This window comes from Gigantopelta aegis, chromosome 15, assembly GCF_016097555.1.
Source record: "Gigantopelta aegis isolate Gae_Host chromosome 15, Gae_host_genome, whole genome shotgun sequence".
NCBI lineage: Eukaryota > Metazoa > Mollusca > Gastropoda > Neomphalida > Peltospiridae > Gigantopelta > Gigantopelta aegis.
This window is the reverse complement of record NC_054713.1, coordinates 39,194,245-39,215,757: the sequence shown is the minus strand read 5'-3', so window position 1 is coordinate 39,215,757 and position 21,513 is coordinate 39,194,245. Positions and strand designations below refer to the sequence as shown.

Below are 21,513 nucleotides of genomic sequence, written 5' to 3'. Positions count from 1 at the left end.
ATGGATGGATGGAAGGATGGATGGACGGTTGCATGATTGGCTGGATGATTGGATGGAATGGATGAACATATGAATGGATGGATGAACAGATAAATAATGGGAAATGAGATGGACTATGCACTATGACAGATCAGAAGAACATGAAATCATTCTAGTTTACAGATCACTAGTTTAATGCTAGTGGAATCTTCAGGGCATCATTTACATGAATATATCAAGTGCAGGACTATACTCTACCAGCAAAGTGTTAAGACACCAATCAGCAAAGCTGTAGCAACAACAACATGCAAGCTGTCTACTAATAGGCTCAATCAAGTCACATGACTACAGAGAACAACCAATGGTATGTCTTTTTCTTAAAATAATTTTTTGAAACTTGTATGAGTACTGATTTGTAAAAAAAAGAAGATATAATATAAACATACATGTTGTACTTTTATATGAATTTTTTTTACACTAAAACAATTTTTGTTTCTTTCTTTTTGTAAAATTATATAGAAAGAGAAAGACATACTTTTATTACAAGTAAATAATAATAAGTATATTTGTGGGGGGGTGGGGGGTGGAGTGGAGTTGTTGGGTTGTTGTTGTTTTTTTGTTGTATGTGTGTGTGTTTTGTTTTCAACAATTAAACAATTTAAAGGTTGTCAAAAAGAGAATACTTAAATTACTTAATGGCACAGACCCTAGTTTCAGCCCGTAAAAATGGACAATAAATTTACTTCATCTACAAACCTGCAAAACACATCTGGATAAAGTTATAGCACAAAGAAGCTAAAGTCTGTGGTGTTTAAACAGGGAAATACCATCTAAAAATAACTAGAGCTTGTCTCAATAACAACTGTTTTTCAGGCGAATGTGCGTTTTTAGAATTATGAAAAGAATGCATTTTAGGGTAATGCAAAAACCTGGGTGACCAGAGTCACTTCAGGTGTAAGAAAATGAATATTCTAAACAATAAAAATGTAAGTACTTGTAATTTAAATTAAATTTAAAAATTAATTAAGACGGCTTTAATAGTAAAAACTATGTCGTAGCGTTTAAACGCTAGGGTCTGTCACTTTAACAATGACAAAACAATGTTGTTACTGCATTCAAAAGAGACAAGATACACTTGGCAGACGGATAGATGTCATGCGTAAGACTTGAAATATTTATAGACCAAACTGTAAAAGTGGATTACATGACACGTGGAAACTAAAAGGTGGTATGTGTATGTGTATGTGTGTAGTGTGTCTCTGTTGTGTCTGTGTGTGTGTATATGTGTGTATGTATGTGTATGTATGTGCATATATGTGCATAAATGTATGTGTATGTATGTGCATATATGTGTATGTATGTGTATATGTGTATGTATGTGTGTGTGTATGTGTGTTTGAGTGGCTGTGTGCGTGTGTGTGTGTGTGTGTGTGTGTGTGTATGTATGTATGTATGTATGTATTGATGTATGAATATCTATATATTGTATGTATGTCGAGGTTGACTATTACATACATAGATATTAACGCACTGGCGCAGGGGATAATTAAATCCTTTCTGGCCTCACAAAGTGTCCCATGCCGTTGCTGGGACTCAAACTTGTGGCACCGATTCGCCCGCAAATTGCAAGGCTAACCACGATACGCTCTGAGCTATCGAAACTTCCATAAAAAGGAAGCTCTTTAACTCAACCATATGCATGGGGCCTACAATCTACGCGGTCGATCCTGCTTACGTGCATGAAACAGTGGGCAGACCTGGCACTGGCTAGTATGTATTGATGTATGAATATGTATGTATGTATGTATGTATGTATGTATGTATGTATGTATGTATGAATGTGTGTATGTGTGTATGTATGTGTATAAGTATGTGTGTATGTGTGTATGTATGTTTGTGTTTGAGCCTGTGAGAAAAAAGGGGGAGAGAGGAGGCAGGAAGGCAGATAGGGGGAGCAGAGACAGAGCGAAACAGACACAGCATCATGTCATGTGGTATGTAGGACCTAGCTCTTGTTGCTATGGAAACATACCTGGGTGCGGAAATCTTTGTATCTCTCGAGTGAACAATGAGAGTAAGATCTTTTGTGATGCAAGCTGGCTGTGCAGAGTTATCCACCTTGAAAATAAAAAACCTTTAATTATTAAATCATAATTCATTTTAATCCTAATTTCATTTATAATTATTTGTAACGTTCAAAATCAAGATAGTTGAGGTCTGTAATATTTAATTATTATATATAAATGAAACACAAATAAACTTTAAAATGCATAATGTACATCTAGTTGTGAGTCCCTCTCATGCAACAAGAGTAGCCATTGTTTTACATTTTGTTTGGTAAATTCCTCCCAATCATGGCAATGGGTTGCTTAAATTACCAAAGACATCAGAACACAATGTAAAATGACTTAGGTGGTTGAATCCAGAATCTTTTTTAAAAGTAGGGAGTTTCTATGAGGGTTGTTTTTTTAATCAATGAACAAGAACATGGAAGTTAAATGGAAGAAAAATTGTGAATTTAGGAAATATTTTATATGTTTTTCTTCTGAATATTTTCTTTTCTTAAACCGGACACACATGGGATGAAGCAAAAAGTCTCGTTTTGAAGGGCATCCCTTTTAGAGAGGCTATGTTCTATTCTGATATTTAAAACGTCCAGTTTTGATGGAATTCCTGTTCACAGAGGACCCGGTTTTGAGGGGTTTCACTGTTTTATAAAGTTTGTTTTGTTTTAACGACACCACTAGAGCACATTGATTAATTAACCATCGGCTATTGGGTAGTCATCAGAGGAAACCCACTACATTTACTCCATTAACAGCAAGGGATCTTTTATATGCACTTTCCCAGACAGGATTGCACATACCACAACCTTTGACCAGTTGTGGTGCACTGGTTGGAACAAGAAAAACCCCAATCAGATGAATGGATCCACTGATGTGGTTTGATCCTGTGATGCAAGCACCTTAGTCGAGTGCTCAACCGAGCTAAATCTCGCCCCAAAGAAAGAAAGAAAGAAATGTTTTATTTAACGACGCACTCAACACATTTTATTTACGGTTATATGGTGTCAGACATATGGTTAAGGACCACACAGATATTGAGAGAGAAAACCCGCTGTCACCACTTCATAGACTACTCTTTCCGATTAGCAGCAAGGGATCTTTTATATTCACCATCCCACAAACAGGATAGTACATACCACAGCCTTTGATATACCAGTCATGGTGCACTGGCTGGAACGATAAATAGCCGAATGGGCCACCGACAGGGATCAATTCCACACTGACCGCGCATCGAGCGAATGCTGTACCACTGGGCTATGTCCCCCCACCCCTAAGAAGTAAAATAAAGTAAACCTACCTCGAGATAGGCCGACAGAGTCATGTAGACTCGCTCGCCGCACTGAGTGACGCGGTTCAGGAGAGTCGAGTCATGGAGAGAGCTGTACCACTGGGCTACGTCCCCCCACCCCTAAGAAGTAAAATAAAGTAAACCTACCTCGAGATAGGCCGACAGAGTCATGTAGACTCGCTCGCCGCACTGAGTGACACGGTTCAGGAGAGTCGAGTCATGGAGAGAGCTGTCCCACGCAGCCTCGAATTGAAAAAACACCCTGAAACAACAAATCACAATATCACTCAGTTATCCCACAATGTACTGCACTCAACAAGTCATACACTTTGTTCTAAAAACAATAACTGTTCGTTACAGTTTGTGAGTTAAAAGTAAAACGATCTACCTGTCATCATTCTGGTACTGGAGGAAATGAGCTGGGAAGAGTCCAAGGGAGAGAACTGTCATTTCTCCATCGAAATCATGATACTCCAGTGTGTTCCGGATTCGACCTGTCAATAAATAATAATTTGTTGTTAATTAATTTTTATTTGCATTAATAAAAAATTAAAAAATGAATTAAAAATATAAAAATGAATGAAAACTTTAACAATTAATGAAAAACTAAAAATTAAAAACATTTTAACTGTCATTAATTTTTTTACATTTGTGAACAATGCACCAAGATGAACATTCACAAGTGCAATGATGACCCAAGTACACTGATCTCTGTGCTTACAGTCTGTGACAAATATGAGCTAACTGTGAAAACTTTATCTAGAACTTTCCACAGAAGTTGATACTGTTATTGTTGGATTCACTGCTGTTAATACCATCTGAAAAGTAACACTTATAACTCTATTTCCAATTTGGTCACGGTTCAACAAAATCACTGCCATGGTTGCTGGAAGAGTAATATATTTATCATCCATTAAAAGCTTTTGTTGGCAATATAATTTGCAATATCTCCTGCAATATTCTCCTAGGAGATATCACTTCTTTTGTTACATCACTGTGTATGTTTTAGCACTAAACCTATCATTAGTGATGTCATGCCAATGTCGTTCTGCTAGGTAACGAGTCTACCGCTGCCAAATATAGCGACATTCAACCCACATTACTGACATTGTTTACAATTGTCGCAAATGAAAAGAATGATAATGGATGATAAAAGGAATATCTTCCTCCTGTCTTGTGATAACGCTATCGCCACTGTCAGACAAGTAATACTTACTTCTCACCTAATTTTCTACTTCGTAATGGCAAGATAAAAAGCTTACTCAGTGAAAATGGCAAAAAACTAAAAAACTAAAACAAAGCGTTCGCCATGATCAAAATCTAGTCGACCTGGAGCCCATTTCACAAAGCATTGTAAGTTTACGTCTGCAACTAGCGGTTACACCGGTCAAACGTTTACACCGGTTTAGCATCTATTTCAAGCAGAAAATGACACCATTACGGAGATGAAGCATTTTAAGGGCAAAACAAATTTAAATATGTGTACTTCAAATTATATTAGTGTACTGTTAGTGAGTGCGTAATAAAGAGTTGTAGTTTAGTCGTAGATTTACGTTTATGTGTACAACTAGGCTTACAATGTTTTGTGAAACTGGACCCTGAAGACCACTCTCTTGAAATGGAGCTAGGCGAGGCATTAAACATATCAAGTAAAGTGTATTGAATTTTTATTGCAAAGCAATCAACTGAAAGACATGGCCCTTTATTGCAGTAATCTGTTATAGGCTTTTTTCTTTATTTTTCAAAGCAATCAACTGAAAGACATGGCCCTTTATTGCAGTAATCTGTTATAGGCTTTTTTCTTTATGTTTCAAAGCAATCAACTGAAAGACATGGCCCTTTATTACAGTAATCTGTTATAGGCTTTTTTCTCTTTCTTTCAAAGCAATCAACTGAAAGACATGGCCCTTCATTGCAGTAATCTGTTATAGGCTTTTTTCTCTTTCTTTCAAAGCAATCAACTGAAAGACATGGCCCTTTATTACAGTAATCTGTTATAGGCTTTTTTCTTTTTCTTTCAAAGCAATCAACTGAAAGACATGGCCCTTCATTGCAGTAATCTGTTATAGGCTTTTTTCTCTTTCTTTCAAAGCAATCAACTGAAAGACATGGCCCTTTATTGCAGTAATCTGTTATAGGCCTTTTTCTCTTTCTTTCAAAGCAATCAACTGAAAGACATGGCCCTTTATTGCAGTAATCTGTTATAGGCTTTTTTCTTTTTCTTTCAAAGCAATCAACTGAAAGACATGGCCCTTTATTGCAGTAATCTGTTATAGGCTTTTTTCTTTTTCTTTCAAAGCAATCAACTGAAAGACATGGCCCTTTATTACAGTAATCTGTTATAGGCTTTTTTCTCTTTCTTTCAAAGCAATCAACTGAAAGACATGGCCCTTTATTGCAGTAATCTGTTATAGGCTTTTTTCTTTTTCTTTCAAAGCAATCAACTGAAAGACATGGCCCTTTATTGCAGTAATCTGTTATAGGCTTTTTTCTTTTTTTTTCAAAGCAATCAACTGAAAGACATGGCCCTTTATTGCAGTAATCTGTTATAGGCTTTTTTCTCTTTCTTTCAAAGCAATCAACTGAAAGACATGGCCCTTTATTGCAGTAATCTGTTATAGGCTTTTTTCTTTTTCTTTCAAAGCAATCAACTGAAAGACATGGCCCTTTATTGCAGTAATCTGTTATAGGCTTTTTTCTTTTTTTTTCAAAGCAATCAACTGAAAGACATGGCCCTTTATTGCAGTAATCTGTTATAGGCTTTTTTCTTTATGTTTCAAAGCAATCAACTGAAAGACATGGCCCTTTATTACAGTAATCTGTTATAGGCTTTTTTCTCTTTCTTTCAAAGCAATCAACTGAAAGACATGGCCCTTTATTGCAGTAATCTGTTATAGGCTTTTTTCTCTTTCTTTCAAAGCAATCAACTGAAAGACATGGCCCTTTATTGCAGTAATCTGTTATAGGCTTTTTTCTTTTTTTTTCAAAGCAATCAACTGAAAGACATGGCCCTTTATTGCAGTAATCTGTTATAGGCTTTTTTCTCTTTCTTTCAAAGCAATCAACTGAAAGACATGGCCCTTTATTGCAGTAATCTGTTATAGGCTTTTTTCTTTTTCTTTCAAAGCAATCAACTGAAAGACATGGCCCTTTATTGCAGTAATCTGTTATAGGCTTTTTTCTTTTTCTTTCAAAGCAATCAACTGAAAGACATGGCCCTTTATTGCAGTAATCTGTTATAGGCTTTTTTCTTTTTTTTTCAAAGCAATCAACTGAAAGACATGGCCCTTTATTGCAGTAATCTGTTATAGGCCTTTTTCTCTTTTTTTTCAAAGCAATCAACTGAAAGACATGGCCCTTTATTGCAGTAATCTGTTATAGGCTTTTTTCTCTTTCTTTCAAAGCAATCAACTGAAAGACATGGCCCTTTATTGCAGTAATCTGTTATAGGCTTTTTTCTTTTTTTTTCAAAGCAATCAACTCACCAACAACGAGTTCCTTTACGTCCTTCCAGATGAGATCGGGCTGGTGTTCGTGCACAATGGTGATGCGAATTCGGCGCTGAATTCCTTGATGCAGCATAAACACGCCGTGAGTCGGCATGTCACTGATGTGATCAACCACAGCTGGAACATACCTGATGAAAAGAAAAAAATGAATGAAAGAAAGAAAGAAATGTTTTATTTAACGACGCACTTAACACATTTTTTATTTACGGTTATATTGTGTCAGACATATGGTTAAGGACCACACATATATTGAGAGAGGAAACCCGCTGTCAACACTTTGTGGGCTACTCTTTTCGATTAGCAGCAAGGGATCTTTTATATGCACCATCCCACAAATTTTCCATATTACCTAAATTCAAGGGCTATAACTGTGAAAAATGGGTAAATCACATTAAAAGTTAAATATGATCTGTAACAATACATAACACTCAATATCTTCCTGGCATTGTAAAACAAGGTCCGGAAATTTTGTTTTCCTATCTCCTAACTTCAAAAAAACCTAAAATTTGTTTTATTTAACAACGCCACTAAAGCACATTGATTTTTTTATCTTATCATCGGCTATTGGACGTCAAACATATGGTCATTCTGACACTGTTTTTTAAAGGAAACCCGCTGTCGTCACATAGGCTACTCTTTTACGACAGGCAGCAAGGGATATTTTATTTGCACTTCCCACAGGCAGGATAGCACAAACCATGGCCTTTGTTCAACCAGTTATGGATCACTGGTCGGTGCAAGTGGTTTACACCTACCCAATGAGCCTTGCGGAGCATTCACTCAGGGTTTGGAGTCTGTATCTGGATTAAAAATCCCATGCCTCGATTGGGATCCGAACCCAGTACCTACCAGCCTGTAGACTGATGGCCTAACCACGACGCAACCGAGGCCGGTTTTCTAAGTTCAAAGGCCGTAACAGTGAAAGAATGGGTAAATTGCCATCAAAGTCAAACATGATAAAGCTATACACAAAATGTCAGTTCAGCATCTCAAGGCACTGTGAAAAAACATCCGGAAAACTATATGTGGGATAGACAGACAGTCAGACAGACAGACAGATGGACAGTTTGTTTTGTTTAATGACACCACTAGAGCACATTGATTTATTAATCATCGGCTATTGGATGTCAAACATTTGGTAATTTTTACATATAGTCTCAGAGAGGAAACCCGCTACATTTTTCCATTAGCAGCAAGGGATCTTTTATTTGCACCATCCCACAGACAGGATAGCATATACCACGACATTTGATATACAATTAGTGGTGCACAGGCTGGGATGACAAATGACCGATGGAGATCAGTCCCAAATGGACTGCACATCAAGCGAGCGCTTTACCACTAGGCTACGTCCTGCCCCACAGATGGACAGAGATGAAACCTGTAGTCTCTTTATTAGTCCCTACCAGTCCAACTCGGAGAAAAAATGGGTAAATGACCATGAAAGTCAAACTTGATCTGTAACATTACCTAATAAAACTATACACAAAATTTCAACTCAATATTTCAAGGAATTGTGAAAAAAACATCAGGAAAACTATGTGGGACAGATGAATTGACAGACAGACAGACAGGACAGAGATGAAACCTACAGTCCCCTTCCAGTTGGACCAGTAGGGACTAATAAAGAGAAGATAACTACTTAATAATCACTTCTTATTGGAATATAATTCCAGTTCACTGCAAAAGATGAAATAATCAACATCAGCTGGGACATTTTTAAGCAAAAAAAAATCATTAATAAAGTGGAGACAACTCTAATATGATAATAATCTTTATCAAGGAAAAAAACTCCAACTTAATGCCCTAGACAAAAACAGCTGGAACATATAGTTTATCATTTTTTAAAACACCTATAGTTTGGTTCTTAAATTGGGAAATGGGGGGAAAAAATGGAAGGTTTATTAAAAAATTAAAAACCTTCCATTCCCCCCCCCCCCCCATTTCCCTGATTTAAGAGCCAGATTATAAGTGTTTTAAAAAATTAAAATAGTATCTGTGTAAAAGACTAAATTCAAGGTATGTTTGACCAAGCTGTATGAATACTCACTCTCCGTTTGGTGCCAGTTCACAGATCTCAAACCACACGAGCAGGTCACAGCGTGAATACACAGGACTAGTGCTGTAGCAAAAGAAAAAATCAATACAATTTAAAATATTATTTCTTTAAAGTCTTATTTTATAATGCGTAATATACAAACAATAAGATTAGCTTCTAATGGTGTCCTTTGTTTACAGACCGACAAGAATTGATGGTGGGTTGGTGGGTTGGTGTGCCTCTATCTTCAAAATCTTAAAATTGTCTTTTTTTTTCTACATTTAACAAAACAAAAAAACCAAAACAAAAACAAAGGAAGAAAAAAGTGCAATAACAAAAATTGTCATTTAAAACCTTACTATTTTGTTCTCCAAATACAAAAAAAAAACAATATATTAAAAGGGAGCATGCCCCATTATTCCCCACCCCATTCCACACACACACACACCAAGAGAGCTCAAAACCACCATCACCCACATCAAATATATCCTTCTTTAAGGCTTATTATATGCCACTTTTCTCCAGTCAATTCTCCGATGAAATAATTTTATTTGCTATATTCAATTTCACTCAAATATAGTGATTTCATGAAAACGCACTAAATCCCATCAATACATAATAGTTATCAGCTACCAGAAAAAAGATAAAAAACATTCAATGCATATTTGACAGGATAAAATTGAAATAGAGATTTTATAATACAGTAGCATCTCGTTGGGTCAAACTCGGAAGGGTCGAATACACCACAAAACAAGAACCAAAAATTAAATCCTGAGTTACACTTACATGCTGTTGATCAAATGGTTAGGTCGAACTACCCAATGGGTCGAAAATTTTCTCGAGCACCAACAGGGTTCGAGCTAACTGGATTCAACTGTACAGTAAAGTACTTTTAGAACGAACATGCTTATAACAAACTACCAGTTAGAATGAACTGATTGTAAAGTCCCGATTTCCCCCCCACCCCCCCATATATTAGTAATCAATTTTATTACATAGAACAAACTATGTAGAGCGAATTTACTGTTAAAACCAACCAATTTTTTGTCAAAATAGTGAATTTCAGTGTAAATTAGTGCATATACAGCAAATCGATCATAATTGTTTCATATCTTATTTGTCTCTTATCAATCAGTAGCATTAACGGCAATGCATCAAAAATGACTATACTGAAAACGTGACTGACTGAACACTCATTTGATTCAACACGCTGTATTTATTTGCATATTTGCTTCTATTGGTGATAATAAATGAAATATTAAAAAAACCCACCCCACTAATTCTTGTGTTTATGGTATTTAAATTTTAAAAATCCAAAATGGCCGACTTCCTGAATGAAAACAGCTAACTTCTGTAAATGTTTAGAACGAACTACTGCTATAACGAACCGATGTTCCTGGTCCCTTGCAGTTCGTTATAAGAGTACTTTACTGTACTTATAAGCTAACAGAAATAAAGCATTCAGTACATATTAGACAGGATAAAATTGAAATGAAGATTTTATACAATTACGTGACTTTTTATGTGTAGTGTTTTCCCTAGCTTGTTTTAGCATGGTGCAGCACCATGCCTCAATAGTCTACCACCATCTTGCCTTAATCAGTGCCATGCTGCCCTGAGTGTTTTCCCTAGCTTGTTTTAGCATGGTGCAGCACCATGCCTCAGTAGTCTACCACCATCTTGCCTTAATCAGTGCCATGCTGCCATGAGTGTTTTGCCTAGCTTGTTTTAGCATGGTGCAGCACCATGCCTCAGTAGTCTACCACCATCTTGCCTTAATCAGTGCCATGCTGCCATGAGTGTTTTGCCTAGCTTGTTTTAGCATGGTGCAGCACCATGCCTCAATAGTCTAGCACCATCTTGCCTTAATCAGTGCCATGCTGCCCTGAGTGTTTTGCCTAGCTTGTTTTAGCATGGTGCAGCACCATGCCTCAGTAGTCTACCACCATCTTGCCTTAATCAGTGCCATGCTGCCATGAGTGTTTTGCCTAGCTTGTTTTAGCATGGTGCGGCACCATGCCTCAATAGTCTAGCACCATCTTGTCTTAATCAGTGCCATGCTGCCCTGAGTGTTTTGCCTAGCTTGTTTTAGCATGGTGCGGCACCATGCCTCAATAGTCTACCACCATCTTGCCTTAATCAGTGCCATGCTGCCCTGAGTGTTTTGCCTAGCTTGTTTTAGCATGGTGCAGGATGTGCCTCAATAGTCTAGCACCATCTTGCCTTAATCAGCACCATGCTGCCCTGAGATTAAACAAGTCTTGTTCACTAATTAATTCTAAAATTGCCTTTATAAAACACCCAAAATGGTATTATTAATTAATAAAATATGCCTTTTATATGTTTTGCCATTCATTTATTAAAGCAAGCACATAAATTACATTAATGTTTATTTCAATTAATTTTTGTGTATTTTTAATGAAAAACAAGTGCCCTGAAAATGGTGAAAATGCCCTTAAAGTGTTTGATCTACCACGTCTTGCCAAATTTCTAGGGAAGTCACTAGGTCTGTATCATGCAATCAGGTCAAAAATGTCCCAGATCTAAATTAACTGTAGAGATTGTATTAAATAATATAATAGAAGTTTCTAACTTAAAACATGAAAATAAGCCATGCTATCAAAATGCACTAAGTATTTCCTGAGGTCATCTAACAATTTGATTTGTATTAAACAGTCGTCTGTCAGTATTTGATTCTTTGTTTAATTTAGTTTTCATGCTTACATATATATACTGTGAAACTCTTCTAAACCGGACACCCTTGAGTCCAAGTAAAAAGTCTGGTTTTAAGAGGTATCCAGTTTAGAGAGGTTCTCTTCTGTACATATATTTAAAAAGGGGCAGCAAAAAGCGTCCGGTTTTGAGGTAATTCCGGAATACAGAGGGCCCAGTTTTGAGAGGTTCTCTTCTGTACATATATTTAAAAAGGGGCAGCAAAAAGCGTCCGGTTTTGAGGTAATTCCAGAATATAGAGGGCCCAGTTTAGAGAGGTACTCTTCTGTACATATATTTAAAAAGGGGCAGCAAAAAGCATCCAGTTTTGAGGTAATTCCGGAATACAGAGGGCCCAGTTTTGAGAGGTTTCACTGTATATCAACTTAAAGTTCAAGCACAATGTCCTGGGCACACACCTCAGTTATGTGGGCTGTCTGTCCACGACTGGGGATTAATGGTCTTATATTAGTAGTTGTTGAGATTTGTTATTCGATTTCAACTTATTTTTCATAAGCTCTATATCCAGTTACGGTTCAATGAATGAATGAATGAATGTTTAACGACACCCCAGCACGAATTTATACATCGGCTATTGGGTGTCAAACTATTGTAATGCAAAAAAATAAAGTGATGATCAACATCAATATAAAAATTCAAGATTTAAACAAAAACAGTGTAAAGAACTGTGCAAAAACACAAATATCACAGATAGATACTGAATTTTACTCAAAACTTCAATTTTGTGCTGTATTGGCCATTCTCAAAGAAAGGTTCAAGTAAACTGTCCTGGACACACCACTCAGCTATCTGGGTTGTTTACTCTGGACAGTGGGTTAGTGGTTAATTGTTAGTAGTTAGTAAGAGAGAAGTCAGTGTTGTGGCCGTACACCTACACATTGAACCACTAATTTTAAAATGTATTCTCTTTGGGAGCTGGTACTGGGATGTGAACCTAGCGACTACTGATCTGAAGGCCAATGGCTTAAAGTTAACCACTACATGTATATCTGGATCGCTGAAGCCCGTTATCTGTCTTAAAAAGCCATCTATTTTATATTCATCTACTGTAAGAATTTCAATGGCTCGAATGCCTGTATTCATCTACTGTAAGAATTTCAATGGCTTGAATGCTGTATTCATCTACTGTAAGAATGTCAATCGCTTGAATGACTGTATTCATCTACTGTGAATTTCAATGGCTCGAATGCCTGTATTCGTCTACTGTAAGAATTTCAATGGCTCGAATGCCTGTAGTCATCTACTGTAAGAATTTCAATGGCTCGAATGACTGTATTCATCTACTGTAAGAATGTCAATGGCTCGAATGACTGTATTCATCTACTGTAAGAATTTCAATGGCTCGAATGCTGTATTCATCTACAGTAAGAATTTCAATGGCTCGAATGACTGTATTCATCTACTGTAAGAATTTCAATGGCTCGAATGCTGTATTCATCTACAGTAAGAATGTCAATGGCTCGAATGACTGTATTCATCTACTGTAAGAATTTCAATGGCTCGAATGCTGTATTCATCTACTGTAAGAATGTCAATCGCTTGAATGACTGTATTCATCTACTGTCAGAATTTCAATGGCTCGAATGCCTGTATTCATCTACTGTGAATTTCAATGGCTCGAATGCCTTCATCTACTGTAAGAATTTCAATGGCTCGAATGCCTGTATTCATCTACTTTAAGAATGTCAATGGCTCGAATGACTGTATTCATCTACTGTAAGAATGTCAATGGCTCGAATGACTGTATTCATCTACTGTAAGAATGTCAATGGCTCGAATGCCTGTATTCGTCTACTGTAAGAATGTCAATGGCTCGAATGCCTGTATTCGTCTACTGTAATAATTTCAATGGCTCGAATGCCTGTATTCGTCTACTGTAAGAACGTCAATGGCTCGAATGACTGTATTCATCTACTGTAAGAATTTCAATGGCTCGAATGCCTGTATTCATCTACTGTAAGAATTTCAATGGCTCAAATGCCTGTATTCGTCTACTGTAAGAATTTCAATGGCTCGAATGCCTGTATTCATCTACTGTAAGAATTTCAATGGCTTGAATGCCTGTAGTCATCTACTGTAAGAATTTCAATGACTCAAATGCCTGTATTCGTCTACTGTAAGAATTTCAATGGCTCAAATGCCTGTATTCGTCTACTGTAAGAATTTCAATGGCTCGAATGCCTGTATTCATCTACTGTAAGAATTTCAATGGCTTGAATGCCTGTAGTCATCTACAGTAAGAATTTCAATGGCTTGAATGCCTGTAGTCATCTACAGTAAGAATTTCAATGGCTTGAATGCCTGTAGTCATCTACAGTAAGAATTTCAATGACTCAAATGCCTGTATTCGTCTACTGTAAGAATTTCAATGGCTCAAATGCCTGTATTCGTCTACTGTAAGAATTTCAATGGCTCGAATGACTGTATTCATCTACTGTAAGAATTTCAATGGCTCGAATGCCTGTATTCATCTACTGTAAGAATTTCAATGGCTCGAATGACTGTATTCATCTACTGTAAGAATTTCAATGGCTCGAATGACTGTATTCATCTACTGTAAGAATTTCAATGGCTCGAATGACTGTATTCATCTACTGTAAGAATTTCAATGGCTCGAATGCCTGTATTCGTCTACTGTAAGAATTTCGAATGACTGTATTCATCTACTGTAAGAATTTCAATGGCTCGAATGCCTGTATTCATCTACTGTAAGAATTTCAATGGCTCAAATGCCTGTATTCGTCTACTGTAAGAATTTCAATGGCTCAAATGCCTGTATTCGTCTACTGTAAGAATTTCAATGGCTCAAATGCCTGTATTCATCTACTGTAAGAATTTCAATGGCTTGAATGCCTGTATTCATCTACTGTAAGAATTTCAATGGCTTGAATGCCTGTAGTCATCTACAGTAAGAATTTCAATGGCTTGAATGCCTGTATTCATCTACTGTAAGAATTTCAATGGCTCGAATGCCTGTATTCATCTACTGTAAGAATTTCAATGGCTCGAATGCCTGTATTCATCTACTGTAAGAATTTCAATGGCTCAAATGCCTGTATTCGTCTACTGTAAGAATTTCAATGGCTCAAATGCCTGTATTCATCTACTGTAAGAATTTCAATGGCTCGAATGCCTGTATTCATCTACAGTAAGAATTTCAATGGCTCGAATGACTGTATTCATCTACTGTAAGAATTTCAATGGCTCGAATGACTGTATTCATCTACTGTAAGAATTTCAATGGCTCGAATGACTGTATTCATCTACTGTAAGAATTTCAATGGCTCGAATGCCTGTATTCATCTACTGTAAGAATTTCAATGGCTCGAATGCCTGTATTCATCTACTGTAAGAATTTCAATGGCTCGAATGCCTGTATTCATCTACTGTAAGAATTTCAATGGCTCGAATGACTGTATTCATCTACTGTAAGAATTTCAATGGCTCGAATGCCTGTATTCATCTACTGTAAGAATGTCAATGGCTCGAATGCCTGTATTCGTCTACTGTAATAATTTCAATGGCTCGAATGCCTGTATTCGTCTACTGTAAGAATGTCAATGGCTCGAATGACTGTATTCATCTACTGTAAGAATTTCAATGGCTCGAATGCCTGTATTCATCTACTGTAAGAATTTCAATGGCTCAAATGCCTGTATTCGTCTACTGTAAGAATTTCAATGGCTCAAATGCCTGTATTCGTCTACTGTAAGAATGTCAATGGCTCGAATGACTGTATTCGTCTACTGTAAGAATTTCAATGGCTCGAATGACTGTATTCATTTACTGTAAGAATGTCAATGGCTCGAATGCCTGTATTCATCTACTGTAAGAATTTCAATGGCTCGAATGCCTGTATTCATTTATTGTAAGAATGTCAATGGCTCGAATGACTGTATTCATTTACTGTAATAATTTCAATGGCTCGAATGCCTGTATTCGTCTACTGTAAGAATGTCAATGGCTCGAATGCCTGTATTCATCTACTGTAAGAATTTCAATGGCTCGAATGACTGTATTCATCTACTGTAAGAATTTCAATGGCTCGAATGACTGTATTCATCTACTGTAAGAATTTCAATGGCTCGAATGACTGTATTCATCTACTGTAAGAATTTCAATGGCTCAAATGCCTGTATTCATCTACTGTAAGAATTTCAATGGCTTGAATGCCTGTAGTCATCTACAGTAAGAATTTCAATGACTCGAATGCCTGTATTCCTCTACTGTAAGACTTTCAATGGCTTAAATGACTGTTAGTTACCATACAGCTATGTTCGAACCAAGCAAAAAATCCCAATATTCCCCTCTATTAAACCCTTTTTATTTGGTGCTGGTCGGTCGAATGTTAACCTTCTTTCGAATCAAGTTGTTGATCCAATCACTAAAATCAATCATATTTCACTTGACTGCCTATAATCTTAAAGTGGAACGAAATAATCGCAGAACAATGTAATATCATGTGTCACCTTCTCGCATTTTATTAGTTAACATCAATCAGTAATTACCTTTCGACCACAAACAAATGTAATGCAGTAATTGTCAGATGGTTGAAATTTTGATTGTAACAGTCAAGCTCGGCAAACCATGCAGTTTATTATCACAGTTGTAAACATGCATCTCACTCCACATTCAGCAGTGATTTCATTATGCTTGTGTCAATCAGAACACTTTGTGTTACAGAAAATCTTTTATTTAACGATGCACTCAACACATTTTATTGATGGTTATATGGTGTCGGACATATGATTAAGGACCCCACAGATATTGAGAGAGGAAACCCGCTGTCGTCACTTTATTGGCTACTCATTTTCGATTAGCAGCAAGGGATCTTTTATATGCACCATCCCACAGACAGGATAGTACATACCACAGCCTTTGTTACACAAGTTGTGGAGCACTGGTTGGAATGAGAAATAGCCCAATGGGCCCACCGACAGGAATCGATCCTAGATGATTGCACATCAGGTGAGTGCTGTACCACTGAGCTACGCCCCGCCCCTTGTGTTACAGAAGCACCTGGCAATGGCTGAATATGTAGTTCGAACTAGCCGATGGGTCAAACAGACTTTTATGCACCGACAGTGTTCGAGCCAATGAGATTCCACTGTATTCAATTAAGATGACATAATTTTTGCAAATTTTATATTTTTAAGTTGACCTTTTGACAAAATTAATTATTCTTATCATTACTGTATGATTTTCTTAATCCTAACCCTAAACGTAACCCATTTTCTTTCTGGGGGAGGCCCCCCATACCCCCTGTTGACTGTGGTTGCATTCAATTCCATAGTGACATACCCAAAAATTTATTTCTGGCAGAAACACTGTCAGTTGATCAACAAAATGGCTACAGTTTTTAAACATTGTTCAGCTCGTTGAAAACTTTGTAATGTTAATTCTTGTAAGGTGTATATTATTTTGAAAGCAGCTTATATATTATGACATTGTGGAGGCGTCAGTACTTGCAATCAGAAAGAAGTGTGTGGGCATACATGTATGCACTCTTAGGATCATTGTACGGTGAGTGGCTTTCATTCCATGTTCTGCCTTGCAAAAGGAAGTTCAATTCCCTGAATAAAAACAACGTAGCGCATATTGTAACAAACAGAATACCATACTTGTTCCTGTGAGATACTGTTTATATTACATCTTGTGCAACCCCTGCAATTATGAACATGTCCATGGAAAACAAACAAAAATGTTGTGGAAAAACAATGCTAATATAGTCGACAGCAAAAAAAAAAAGTTCCATGGAAAAACAAAACAAAACTCCATGGCACTGCCAATTGCCGTGGGCAGTTTGCAGGGGTTTTCATGTGTTATCAACTTGAGTGTGTATCACTTGCTTGTGTACAACTGGACTCGAAGTTAAGAATTTGTCACCCACAGCAATTTTTTTTAAGTTTTGCCATTGGTAAAATAGCCCACCAATAATAATTTTGAGCTTGTCTATGGCAATTTTTTAAAAAGTGACTTTTGCAGCAAATAAATGTGACTGAAAGGATATTTAGCTGTATGTAGACATATTTCTAATGCTAATGTACAAACAGTAAATGATGGTAGATAATGTACACCATCATTGAGCAGCTTTACCTACGGCAGTAATTAAATTTTTATCCAGTAGCACAAAAATGCCATCAGCGCTGCTCCCGACTTACGGCAATTTATACCTCAACAACAGAGCAATTACCGTAGGTGCCGCTGATAATTTTGGACCCTGGCACAATTGAAAACACACTATAATGTAGACAGTATCTCATAGGAACTCATATAGTATTCTCTACAAATATTATAACATTAAAACATTAAAAAAAAAAAAATTCTTTCACATCATTGAATTGTTTTCATGTTGTGTGGTTGGCCCTGAAATACTCCTAGTTGATACAAAATTAGATGCAACTGTATTTTTTGTTAATGGCTACCTTGATTTGTTGATAACCATATTTGAAATTAATTTGTTATTGATTTGATGGGGTTAAAACTGAGTTTTAGCATATTAGTTTACATTAATATTCTGCATTAGTAACTGATGTTAAACAAAAAACAAATTAAATGTTTGCTAAAAGACACATCAGTATATTTTTTAAAAATGGCTGTTAATGTGCAGTAATGTGTGAAAAGTAGGTCACAGTGACCTAGTTATGGTACGCGACACCCTGCCATCCCAAGTTGTACTTACACACAAGGTTTGATAATCCTATATGCACACAAGGTTTGATAATTCTATATGAATTGATAAAATATGGCATAGACAAGGATTTTCTTTAACATGCAGTAAAGTGTGAAAAGTATGTCGCAGTGACATAGTAATGGTACGCGACATCCTGCCATCATATGTTGTACTTCCATATAAGGTTTGGTGATCCTATATGAATTGATAAGAAAGATATATGGCCTACACAAGGATTTCCTTTAATGTGCAGTAATGCATTAAATGTAGGTCATAGTGACCTAGTTAAGGTATGCAACACACCCCCGTCCTAAGGTAACCTTGCATGCCAGGTTTGATGATTCTATATGAATTGATAAGAAAGATATGGCCCGGACAAGGATATGCAGTAATGTGTGAAAAGTAGGTCATGGTGACCTAGTTATGGTATGTGATACACACCCATCACAAGTTGTACTTACATGCAAGGTTTGATGATAAGAAAGATATGGCCCGGACAAGGATTTCCTTCAATATGCAGTACTGTATGAAAAGTAGGTCATGGTGACCTAGATATGGTACGCAATACAGCATCATCCCAAATTGTACTTGCATGCAAGGTTTCATGATCCTATATCCATTGATACGGAAAATATGGCCCGTAATGTGTGAAAAATGGGTCATAATGACCTAGTATGTAATAAACGCCATTCCAAATTGTACTTGCATGCAATATTTCATAATCCTATATGAATTCATAAGAAAGATATGCTCCGGTAACGAAAGGTTTATTGACATAACGAAAGGTTTATGGACAGACAACACCATACCATAATATGACCAGTCAAAGACGGGTGTATAAAAACGAATAACACATATTAAATACAAGCAAGCATAAACGCTAATTATAAGTATCTATGGTTACAATGACTACCTGTATACATCGAGCAAAATTCCTTCACCGCCAAAAAAAATGCATGCAAACATGTGGACAAAATATCTCACCAAATACCAGCTGCCTTCGATATGTCCATAATTAACGACCTGTTTTCTCTGTACCACACAACAAACAAAAACAAAACAAAGAGTTACAGTAAACGACGAAAAAGAAAAAAACAGAAGATGAAATAATAAGCAATAAAATACACACAACATCTAAGAAGTAGCAGATATTATGAACTCTATGTGTTCTAGTGGTGTCGTTAAACAAAGCAAACTTTAACTTTTAACTTTTTGCACCACATTTACATTGTATGTTATTTATATAAATACTGATCAATATAAAATTAAATTGAAATTAAATCTGTTAAATAAAAATAATTTTTAATTGATTGGTGAGTGGGTGGATAGAGATGGACAGACGAAAAGATGGACTTGAAGATGGATGGAAGGATGAATAGTTGGATGGAAGGATGGATGGAAGGATGGATGGATGGATGGATGGATGGACAGTTGGATGGAAGGATGGCTAGTTGGATGGAAGGATGGATAGTTGGATGGAAGGATGGATAGATGGATTCAAGGATGGATAGTTGAATAAAAGGATGAATAGTTGGATGGAAGGGTGGATAATTCAATGGATGGAAGGATGGATAGTTGGATGGAAGGATGGATAGATGGATGGATGGAAGGATGGATAGTTGGATGGAAGGGTGGATAATTGGATGGATGGAAGGATGGAGAGTTGGATGGAAGGATGGATAGATGGATGGAAGGATGGATAGTTGGATGGAAAATTGGATGGAAGGATGGATTCAAGGATGGATAGTTGAATAAAAGGATGAATAGTTGGATGGAAGGGTGGATAGTTGGATGGAAGGATGGATAGATGGATGGATGGATGGAAGGATGGATAGTTGGATGGAAGGGTGGATAATTGGATGGATGGAAGGATGGAGAGTTGGATGGAAGGATGGATAGATGGATGGATGGAAGGATGGATAGTTGGATGTAAGGATGAATAGTTGGATGAAAGGAGGGATAGTTGGAAAGAAGAATGGGCAGACAAATAAAAGGATGTATGAATGGAAGGATAGATGGACAGATGGACAGATGGACAAAGAGCAGTGTTACATGCAGTATTGAGGTGAACTAACTACATCAACTAACGTCAATATAATGGAAATAAAAACATACATACACTTTAGACAACACTAATTCCACCATTAATTAACGCCAACTCACCTGGGGGCAGTGATCACTCCGTACTTCGGGGAGGGGACAGGCTTCGACACGGGTAGACTAGAGGGGAAGCTTCGACTAGGAGGCGACCTCACTCGGCTGTTGAACACAGAGGAAAGGATGGTTTGAGTTAGTGACACCCCAGCACATTGTTTAATCAGGAACAAGGAAGGAAAGTGTTTTAGTTAACGATGCACTCAACACATTTTATTTACGGTTATATGACGTCGGACATATGGTTAAGGACCACACAGATATTGAGAGAGGAAACTCGCTGTCGCCACTTTATGGGCTACTCTTTTCAATTAGCAGCAAGGGATCTTTTATATGCACCATGACACAGACAGGGTAGTACATACCATGGCCTTTGATATACCAGTCATGGTGCACTGGGTGGAACAAGAAATAGCCCTATGGGCCCACTGATGGGGATCGATCCCAGATCAACCGCACATCGAGCAGGTGCTTTACCCAGACCTGTCAACCTTTAGTCAAGAGAAAGCAGGAGGTGTGTGTTGAAAAAGCAGGAGATTTTGTCAAAAAGCAGGAGATTTTTTAAATTCACACAATTTAACCCAAAATCGCAAGATTTAAAAAAAAACATTATTACAATAAGTTATATGAATACTTTATAATGTCATATATACTTCTTAACCTTAGATCTTGGCATTAAAAAAAAAAAAATTATTATTTTTTTTTTTTTTTTAAGTTTAAATATTATAATTTAAAACATATTTTAAAAAACCCCAATATTTTATCCAAAAATGTTAAGAACATGAACAAGAAAAAAATAATTTAATTAGTACATTTACGGTATTACACTTACAGCCTTACAGGTTGCGTTACATTATCATTTGTGGTTAGTGTACCTAAGTACCAAAAACTAATTTATATAAATCTTATAAATTAATATTCAGTTTTTACTATAATGAGGAACGGTGGCGTGGTACTTATTTAAAATCATTATAATGATGCAATAAACATTGTATTTTCATTAATCATAAGTAAAACCTCATTACGGACATCGTGTGAAATATACCGGAATTATACCCATTTCCGTGAGTAAC

The 21,513-nt window shown here is 36.7% G+C and overlaps 1 protein-coding gene across 11 annotated transcripts in view; it reads right to left on the bottom strand.

Annotated features, from left to right (window-relative positions):
• LOC121390710 (kinesin-like protein unc-104) overlaps positions 1-21,513 on the bottom strand; it is a 127,555-nt gene that overhangs the window by 24,042 nt on the left and 82,000 nt on the right. For 6 of the 11 annotated variants that reach the window (XM_041522598.1, XM_041522600.1, XM_041522605.1 and 3 more), the window contains 8 exons: positions 20,450-20,545; positions 19,271-19,318; positions 17,109-17,186; positions 8,893-8,964; positions 6,819-6,970; positions 3,722-3,827; positions 3,481-3,595; positions 2,012-2,097 (listed from right to left, as the gene is read on the bottom strand). In XM_041522598.1, the coding sequence (XP_041378532.1) occupies positions 2,012-2,097; positions 3,481-3,595; positions 3,722-3,827; positions 6,819-6,970; positions 8,893-8,964; positions 17,109-17,186; positions 19,271-19,318; positions 20,450-20,545 (753 nt within the window). The remainder of the gene's footprint in view (positions 1-2,011; positions 2,098-3,480; positions 3,596-3,721; positions 3,828-6,818; positions 6,971-8,892; positions 8,965-17,108; positions 17,187-19,270; positions 19,319-20,449; positions 20,546-21,513) is intronic. The other 5 variants (XM_041522603.1, XM_041522604.1, XM_041522609.1 and 2 more) reach the window with 2 other exon arrangements.